Raw genomic sequence first — 10,266 nt, 5'->3', positions numbered from 1 at the left:
GGAGAAGGTCATGTGGTCTGATGAGACAAAAATAGAGCTTTTTGGTCTAAACTCCACTCGCCGTGTTTGGAGGAAGAAGAAGGATGAGTACAACCCCAAGAACACCATCCCAACCGTGAAACATGGAGGTGGAAACATCATTCTTTGGGGATGCTTTTCTGCAAAGGGGACAGGACGACTGCACTGTATTGAGGGGAGGATGGATGGGGCCATGTATCGCGAGATCTTGGCCAACAACCTCCTTCCCTCAGTAAGAGCATTGAAGATGGGTCGTGGCTGGGTCTTCCAGCATGACAACGACCCGAAACACACAGCCAGGGCAACTAAGGAGTGGCTCCGTAAGAAGCATCTCAAGGTCCTGGAGTGGTCTAGCCAGTCTCCAGACCTGAACCCAATAGAAAATCTTTGGAAGGAGCTGAAAGTCTGTATTGCCCAGCGACAGCCCCGAAACCTGAAGGATCTGGAGAAGGTCTGTATGGAGGAGTGGGCCAAAATCCCTGCTGCAGTGTGTGCAAACCTGGTCAAGACCTACAGGAAACGTATGATCTCTGTAATTGCAAACAAAGGTTTCTGTACCAAATATTAAGTTCTGCTTTACTGATGTATCAAATACTTATGTCATGCAATAAAATGCTAAATTAATTATTTAAAAATAATACAATGTGATTTTCTGGATTTTTGTTTTAGATTCCGTCTCTCACAGTTGAAGTGTATCTATGATAACAATTACAGACCTCTTCATGCTTTGTAGGTAGGAAAACCTGCAAAATCGGCAGTGTATCAAATACTTGTTCTCCCCACTGTATGTGTGTCACCCAGAGAAGATGCACTGTGCAATGTGTTAGGCTATAGCCTCCTATGCAAATGTAAGTAAATTAGTCTTTGTATGCCGCATGCTAATGTATTTGGTTTAAAAAAGTGAGTATACTCAGCAGTAAGATAACATATTCTGATTCAGGGATGTCAGTACCTTAATTCACTCCTCCCATTGTCACTATTTGATGTGTTGCATAACCCCCAGGGATGTCTGTGTTTCTGTTGGCATCAGACTGCCATACATCTCATGCATGAGTGTTGCCAAGTTCCCACGTGCTATAATATGATGTTTACATGAGTGGTGAAATTAAGGATGAATAGGCCTACTCATTGAGTCTCATTCATCAACATTTACTACAGTAAATTATTAAAAATGAATATTAATAGTAATAAACATGCATTTATACAAGTATTATTATAAGTATTGTTATAATTTTACATATCACTACTATTGTTATTGATGTGATAGTTGTAATTATTGTTATCATTATTAGTTGTAGTATTAGTCGTTTGTTGTTGTTATTAATGAATAATAGTGTTGTTGTTGTTATCATGTTTTATTAATATATGGTTCTCAAAATACGCAATCAGGTTCTCTGGGAGAGTGACAAACTTTATGGGCGGTGTTACTTGTCGAGATTAGGAACTGTAAAGTTGTCATGTGATCAAAGCAGAGCGAGTCTCCCGTTGTACGCACAGCGCGCAAAGGGCGCAGTTGAGTGTGCTTACTTGGATACAGAGCAAACCGCTACAACTACATGAGGGAACGTGTAAAATGAACAATTTCTCTCAGAATGTTGGATGTTGCTCTTTATTCTAACGTATGCGGATGTACAATCCATTTAGCACTTAAATGACAAAACTCTGTTCTAATCCGTTTCCCTCCTCAAAAAACGGAATTTTAATGGTATTCTAAAGGGGAATAACGTTTCGTTTTAGTTTATGATGGAGTCCGAGGAAAGTAAGATATCTGTGTGGGTTTGCCGAGAGGAGAAGCTTATCTCCGGACTGTCAAAGCGTACCACCTGTGCTGATGTGGTCAATGTGCTCCTTGAGGATCAAAACTTGCAACAATGTGTCTCTGCAGCCATGCTCTCTGGATATCCCCAGTCCTATTGCATCGTAGAAAAATGGAGAGGATCTGAGAGAATTTTGCCGAATAAAACAAAGATCCTTCGACTTTGGGGCGCGTGGGGAGAGGAGCAGGAGAACGTGCGGTTTGTGTTGGTTAAAAATGAGGCTTCTTTGGCTAACCATGGACCCCGGAGCGCAGAGGCGCGTGTGGTGCTCAGCAAGGAGAGCCCGTGCGTTTACAAGGGGACAGCAAGAGCCACCATGGGCTTTTCACATGAGAAACAACGTCGGATTGTTAGGAAAGCTTTCAGAAAGCTGGATAAAATAAATAAAAAGAGGGCGCAAACCGTATCCAAGGATGCGCCCACTGGGGAGAAAATGGAAACTTTGGTTCACCTGGTCATATCCCAGGACCACACAATCCGCCAACAAATCCAGAGAATTAAAGAACTGGACAGAGAGATAGAAAGGTATGAAGCTAAAGTTCATTTTGACAGAATGAAAATGCATGGGATCAATTACGTGCAGGACACATACTTAGTGGATGCGCATCCTGACGGGCTCTCCAAGCAGGAGGATGAGAAGCAATGCTCGGCGGAGGCTGTTGCCCAGTTTGAGGAGTATGCCTTACGGTGTGAGGAGGTGATTAGACTTCAGGATGAATTGGCTGAGCACGAAGCGCTCATGGACAGCATTACTGTGGAGATCCAAGAGGAACTGAACCAGAGGTGGATGAAGCGAAGGCAAGAGGAGCTGTCAAGTAAAGAGGTGGAACCCAGCGCGGTAGAGACCGCTATGTGGGTATCAACAGCCCATGCGACACACACAGACACTTTAGCCCTGGAGGCTGATACATCATTAGATAACGATTTGCTTCCGGAGGAGGATAGGATCAAAACGCAGCTGGATACTAGTTTATACATTGGACTGCGCTTGAACACGGATTTGGAGGCTATTAGGAGTGATTTGAATCTAACCCAGGATATTTGGGGGGCGAAAGAAAAGGAGATACGGGATTTGCTGGAGAAAGTGAACTCATTGGATATAGAGGACGACGGGACACCAAGCGAGGACAATGACTGCAACTCTGTGGTTACTGAGGCAGCAATGATGCGTCCCTTGGAGACGAAAAGCGAGTGGGTGGAGCAAGCCAGGGGGCTTTCAAAGACATGCAATGCCAACGATGACGACTCAGACACTGGCCTGAGCTCCATGCACAGTCAGGACTCGGATAACCCACCTGTGTGCGAGTCATTGGTATAAATTGCCAGGATGCTTCAAGTTCTATTGACAATTATATTACATTATTACTGTACTTCTAAAAACTCAGGGATCTGACAGAGTATATCCCCACAATGAACAACAATATAATTTATTCAAAAATGTATTGACTAATATGTAGCTTACCCCAATACATAGTCAAAATACTTGGTCACTTAAATATATGCACTTACAGTTATTCACATATTTTGTTGCCTTTTCTCTATAAAAAAAACCTTTGACCTGTGCCAGGATATGACACACCTCAGTGTTATTGGTCAGATTATTATTGGATAAGGGATGTAAGCCTTTGTGTTTGCAAGACTAAACAGACTTCAAATAGACCATGCTAATTGTAACACTGCACTAGTGCTAATTCTAGTTGGAAGTGAGGTAGTGCTCTGCACTTGTCCAATGTGATTTTGTGGACACACAGACGAGTCTTAAATATGAAGGGTGTATGACATACTAAAATAAAGATAATTTACAAAACTTGTATGTGCAATTCCTTCATTGAAATATGCAGAAAATGACTTTGCCTTGCCTAATCAATACTAAGTCTGCAAATTGTATGCAACGAGTGAAAAGTACAGGATGATGTTAAACAATGTATGTGTGAGTGTGTGTGGATGCATGCATCACTGTGTGTGTGTGTTCATGCGCTTGTGGGCATGTGTGCTTGAGAGAGACGGTAGGTAGGGTAAGGGGTGGCATGGAGCATTACGCAAAGGGATGAAAACTCCAAGCAGATGCTGGGCTCACACAGCATAAACCAGGGAGGGCATGAAGGATTTAGGCTCATATCCATGGGTGTCAGGGGATTCCCAATCAATGTGACTGAGGCCAGGGGTTAAAACTTCCTCTGACATTAACCACACAGGGAGAAGCAGCAGAGATGCCTTTGACAGAGAGACATACAATATTCCTTACATTACATTTCTCCACACAATAGCGAGTGTGAGGCTTGCTCTCTGACCCAGGTGGGGTATCACATGATGCTACTGTATTTCACTGTTGACTGGACTTCAGTCAGGCTTCAGATCCACTCCCTCTCAGCCAGAGTCCCATAAGAGGATCACCCCTCCTCCTCCTCACTGCCCACCCCTACTGTACCCCTGCCATAGTGCACTCTTAACACATACCTGAACACTAGATCAAACCAGCATCAGCTGTAATCAGAGGCATGCTGTTGGCGTTAATCTGGGTGTTGTCTGTTGAGCAGTGTGAGGATTGTAGCTATAAAGCCAGAGCTGCAGATGCATTCAGACCGTCACAAATAACATCATCAAGGCTCAGGTTTGTTTGCAAAGCTAATGTCAGAGCATTACCTCTGGCTCTACTTCACATTCACCACTGTAGCAACATATTTTATTTGTGCAGAACATTTAACATATATTCACATTTTAATCATTCAGATAATATTGTTATTACATATGTATAAGCTACAGAATTTCATAACAAGAAACTGTGAATAAGAGAGGGCGAAATATGCTCCAATGGCCCAAATAGTATTTCTGTCTGTCTATCACAGCCAGTGAACATCTGGACTAAAGTATTTCCTCACCTCGGGTTGGGCAGAGCATGGATTAAAGCAACATATTGTACGTTTGGCCAATAGCCTTTCCAGATGACATAATTATAAAATATTATAATAGGGCTGGATTATAATGTGCGTCGAAGACCAGTCATAATGAAAACCTCCAGTTCCGGTAGTAGGGTTACTTTACTCTATAACCATGCTATTTCACAAATGATTTTATAATTCCAATCACTCTCAATTATATTATATCTATTCAGAAATTGATATTAGCATGACACCAGCACAACACTGAATGAACTAGTATGTGATCTGGATGCACTCGGAGGTCACAACAGATAGAGAAGGCTAATCCCTTTTTAATGTCAGTCCAGAAACACTGGCTAGAGTTTATGGGAACCTTTCGTACCCTCCTCAGTAATAAAGTCAAGGATCTGTGACGCACCAGCGATGAGGAATGCTGTAAAACTCCCTTCCTGGCTGTACAGGCTCAGGAACACATAGTGCAGGTCTTCCACTGACATACACTACAGGGGCTAGATGAGATTTGTCTCACACAAGAATGGCCACCCAACTAGTAGGACATTTTACTGGCGTTGTAGCTTATGTCACTATTTTCATGAGGCTCTCTTCACTCACACATACACTCATTCTCTTCACTCACACGCACACACACGTATGCACATACACACATACACGCACACACACCAAGTATACGTGATCATTTTTATATGAATTCTACAAGCTCTTCAAAGGAGTGTGGGAAAGTGAGTAACGCTGTGGTGACTGAGCTGTAGCTTTGGGGAGGAGGTGTATTTAGAAGAGGAGGTTCTCAGGGGGCTCCTTCATCTCTCAAACAGCAAACAGGATGCAATTACTGCCATGTCTTTGATCCTTCATGAATCTCTTCCACTCCCCTGCACCGAGCACTGAGCCCCCACCCCCTTTAATGAGGCCCTGCCCCACTGACTCCCTGTAACCCCTTCCCCTATTCTGAACGAGGCAGGTATCTATCAATGGGTGATAATGACAGGTACTCTGAATCCACCCCTCCCATAAATACTTCATTACTGCAGTGTGAGGAGAGGACAGGGCTATTAATGTTGACCCAGGTGGTCCAGGTTTCAGACAGTCTGAACCAAAACCTTCACTTTACACAGGGACACGCACCACCATGATAGAACCTGACCAGATAAAACGCTTGATTCTCTCCCACTTTATTACTGTGATTTTGGGATGAACTAGTGGGTAAAGCACCTATTACAATTTCTCCTGTCTGAAAACATTAATTTGTTAGTCAAGGAGCACTACAGGGGACTCTCAAACCAGAGAAAGTGCTTCTCACAGACAGACAGACAGACAGACACAGAGAGAGAGAGAGAACAAGAGAACTATCACACTATCAGAACTCCAATATTTGAAGGTTCAGTGACTCCATAGTCGATGAACCCAAAATAGGGCGCAGGTGTCAATCAAGTCATGGTCATGGGACACTGCATTGCTCGGGGGGATGTTTGTTTGTGTTTTAAACAAGAGGGAGAAAAAAATGTCAGTGCCAAACTGACTTTCCAGACCAATAAGCAAGGCTCCAAGCATCCTGACACTCACTACAATCATCCATTTCTCTGATTTGGCTGCCTTACAGTAGGATTTATATTTGACATTCAGAGCCATTGAACATTGTATACAGGAACCATGACAACAACATACAAGCCAAGCACAGCATGCATGCAGCCACTAAAGCATAAGTATACACAGCATACTGAGTGCACTAACTCAAAAGGAGAAACTACTTGAGGTGTTTACACATTTGCTTTTGTTTCTAACATCATGAAGTAAGAGTCCACTGTTGGCTTAAATATTGACCAGATTGACCATGTTCTTATGACGCTCTGATTTTCCACCACATACAGTCGGCTACTTTGGTGGTTCTAGTAGTTTTCCTATAAAGACGGATTATAGCTAAACTAAACTCCTTACTGTATGGTTTCCTAGATACCACACACACTGTAAACCAACCAGTGTTTAGTATACACATTGTACCTGCATACAGTAGGTATCCAGTGTCAGGTGTTGGATTTGAGACATAACAGCAGTATACATTACTGCCTCCATCCTGGAAGCCTGGGAGGATGTTCTCTGTTTTATGTGTTTGATTATGATTGGATAAATCAAAACCAGAGGACTAACCATGGCTATTCAATATTTTCAATGTATCGTATAAATGCACAGCGGTGCTATTAGAAGGTTCCGTAATTATTTAGGGAGTCTAATGAGAACCTCACGGTTATAATGAAGACAAAGTCTGTTATGGCACAATGCACTTCTTATTCATTGTATGAAGAGTGTCCAAGACCATTAAAAGTATTCTTTCTAAGTTGGCTAAATAAGTCACACACTAGCATGTTGGTATTTACATTTACATGTTAGTCATTTAGCAGACGCTCTTATCCAGAGCGACTTACAGTTAGTGAGTGCATACATGTTCATGTAAGTTTAGGTTGCAGAACATAAGACCAGAGGGGTTTTATGTTCAGATCATGCACAATACTTCCATTGAGTTTTAGTTAGAAAACTTTTATCCAACATCAAAGATACTTGATAACCATAAAATGGGATCTGATACTTTAACAGCAATTAGCGTTGAGACAAGACACTACCCATAAGGAACCTATTCATGTGTGTTATTCACCCACAGGTACATCACCCATCCACCTCTCTATTGTTAGCTGCTTTGATATCTCTCACCTTATCTATAGCCTCTCACTCTGAAGAAGTTTGGAGCTGTATGGCGGACAACAACATCTTGTTTATCTTGGCATTGGAATGTTAACTGCAGTAAATTATTGGTTTATTGATCTTAATCGCTTTGTGACAGCATAAAATGTGATATTATGTCCTATACTACATTCTATGGCAAACATTCCAATACCGTAACATTATATACTTTTTACATGTGCTATTATCAATAATCATATTACCATACATCCAGACGATGCACTAGAATTATGTTTTTTCCATACTGACAACTGTGTGGCATAGGGAGTGAACTTGTAGAGTTTATGACCTGTTTTGTGTCTTGCCATAAACAGTAAAAGTAAGGTTTCTTCCCACACAAAGCACAAAAACACCATCACAGCGTTCGCCGGCTAGCCATCTTCAAAAAAGAAGGGAGCATAAAGGATTGAGAATAGGCCTGATTTGCATTTTGATTTAGGGGGATTACATTACTGGACCCTCACAATGCAGCTTCACTGTGTGGTATAATTGAAGAGAGTTTGGGGAGAGTGCAATGGCCAGCTGATACTGAAGAATGTGTCTTGTACCCCTCACGTCTCAGAGGCTGTGACTTCTGGGGGATTCTGGGATGTGTTGTTTGTCTCGCTTAGCAGTTGACATCTGGGTGACAGCTCCCTATAAAAGGGACAAAAAAGGAAGTGATTGCAGTGCATGCAGACAGGCTCTTTCTAAACGTGTGCTAAAGGCAGAGCAAGTAGGAGAAGGAGAGGGACGACAGGCAAACATGAATGAAAGGATGTGGCTTTCAGTGGCGCCAGCAAGATACTGTGTGTGCCTCTCAGTGAAAGGGAATGCATGTGACGCAGGGCTGGGTCACAGCTCAGGATCACACACTGGCAGAGCCAATACCAGAGCAGAAGATGAAACAACAAATTAATGTTAGGCAAAAGGTACATCCACCTTATGCAAGCAATTCATTCCATTTCCTTTTCTATTTTAAGTGGTTCTAAGAACACACGATATAATAAAATAAACAAAACTTTCACTTGAATTAGATGTTGGAAAATCATGGATCTTTGGTCCAGTATTTTGTGCTTCTTAATAGTGAATGCACCTGATGTATGAAGTAAACAGTTACTTTAGTTCAGAGATAAAGACAATCAAAAGTCTTAGTGTTGCTTGAAATAAAGGGTTGCATTAACATCTTTGAATAATAGAAGATAGATAGAACTGAAGTCCCGAGGTGTCCTATCCCTTCAGGCACTAACAGCACTTCAACGTAATGCAGAATGCAGTTGAAAGACACTGAATATGAAATGCAGTTCAGAAATACAATAGGAAAGAGCTTTTTTTCAGGGAGCCAACAGGAATTAAAGAACCAAAGGATGAGTAAAAGGCTGGATTTCATCATGTGTGGTTTATTTGGGGATTTGGGGTTCACTCCACTACTCCTGTTAGATCTTAGATAAGTGATAATAATACTGTCTATATCTATAATGTAGGTGGACTGTCACATGGGATGTTTTTCACCTTATTTCTACTTGTGTAATAATAATCAATAATACTTGCACTAATGTCTGTGAGAGTGTTGAGAGAATAAGATGGTGGAACTTGACATTATATACATCTTAACCCAACTTTCCTGTTTAGCATAACAAGTTTCAACAGTTCACAGTTACAGTAGGCTATGTATGTTCTCCCTAATTTATGGCCCTATAGTTATGTATGAAGCGGTTTGGTGACATACAGTACATGCACATCAAATCTGGGTTATAAATAACCCATGAGCAGTGGAAACTTGTCACAGGCACTGCACGTCTGCTAAGACCTGACTGCTTCCTCTGCTGCACCTCATTAATAATTGGTCTCGGAGGAGAAACACTCTTTTGCCCCAACTCTGACTTTATAATGTGTCGTGTTAAGCAGCTGCTGCAGCCTGCCTGCCCTTTGTCTGGCAGTCCACGGCTTGTGAAGAGAAATGACCATGCAGACCTGAGCTGCTCTTCAGCTGCAGGCTGTGCAGGCCCACTGCGGGCAGATAAGCAGGACAGGCCATTGACCAAGCACATGGACCATACACACAGCCTCTAATACCACTACAACCTCTTAGCCCCAGACACACCTCAGCCTGACGCTGATGGACTGAGAGCACAGCTTAACATCTGCTCCTGTTGAATGGACCACAGGAGCTCAGCCCAACCTGCTAGCCAATCGTATGGGGCTGTGAAGAGAGAAACAAATGGAAAGGGAATTAGAATAAGACAAGTAAAAGGTGGAAATGAGATAACAGAAAACCGAATGCCTTCTGACAGCCAAAAAAAACATATTTAGTCACAGAGACAGACCTGGTTCTACCGCCGACTAGGAAGAGGGGAGAGAAGCCAGTCCTACTCTACCCAAACACATTGCCCAGGCCATATGTGATCTGACAGGGACAGGCAGTGCAGACAGGGTGGGCTGTTTGTCTAGATCTTCATGTCCCTGAGAATGTCCCAGAGAATTATAACCCTGTCAATAAACCAATATACTTTGTGCAAACTCACGCCACAAAATATTGAATCTGGCAGTTATGCCGGGGCAATGGAGGAATATTTGCACTATCTTTGTTGACCCTCGATGGACCAGACCAGAGGAGTAACCGTAAATAATGATCCTGCTGGATTACAAGAAATGCCTCAATCCATTAATCATCATGATTTGTATAGTAATTTCTGTTTTGCTTTATGATCAGGACAGGACAGACTTCATCTTGAAAAGAAGATGCATGTATTTAGGTTCAGTCAAGGTTACATCCTGTGGATAAGGAGACTTAGTCATAAGATGTACATTTCCAACGCCTC

General features: G+C 42.3%; 1 protein-coding gene and 1 long non-coding RNA gene across 2 annotated transcripts; one reads left to right on the top strand and one right to left on the bottom strand.

Annotated features, from left to right (window-relative positions):
- The first annotated feature begins 1,505 nt into the window (after positions 1-1,505).
- On the top strand, positions 1,506-3,637 carry LOC121555735 (ras association domain-containing protein 10). The gene has a single exon (XM_041869564.2). It carries the CDS (start codon positions 1,759-1,761, stop codon positions 3,151-3,153), a length of 1,395 nt encoding a protein of 464 aa, XP_041725498.2. The 5' UTR covers positions 1,506-1,758; the 3' UTR covers positions 3,154-3,637.
- Positions 3,638-5,888: 2,251 nt separating this feature from the next.
- On the bottom strand, positions 5,889-9,643 carry LOC123484101. The gene is made up of 2 exons (XR_006658400.1): positions 9,549-9,643; positions 5,889-8,101 (listed from the first exon to the last, which is right to left on the bottom strand). It is a non-coding gene; the product is annotated as an uncharacterized LOC123484101 (long non-coding RNA).
- Positions 9,644-10,266: the final 623 nt, after the last annotated feature.

This window comes from Coregonus clupeaformis, unplaced genomic scaffold, assembly GCF_020615455.1.
Source record: "Coregonus clupeaformis isolate EN_2021a unplaced genomic scaffold, ASM2061545v1 scaf0196, whole genome shotgun sequence".
In the NCBI taxonomy this organism is placed as follows: Eukaryota; Metazoa; Chordata; class Actinopteri; order Salmoniformes; family Salmonidae; genus Coregonus; species Coregonus clupeaformis.
Note: the sequence above shows the minus strand (reverse complement) of the source record. Positions and strands in the feature narration are given on the sequence as shown.

Coding starts and splice junctions, on each gene's coding strand:
- LOC121555735 (XM_041869564.2), top strand. CDS start 1,759: ATGATGGAGTCCGAGGAAAGTAAGATATCTGTGTGGGTTTGCCGAGAG.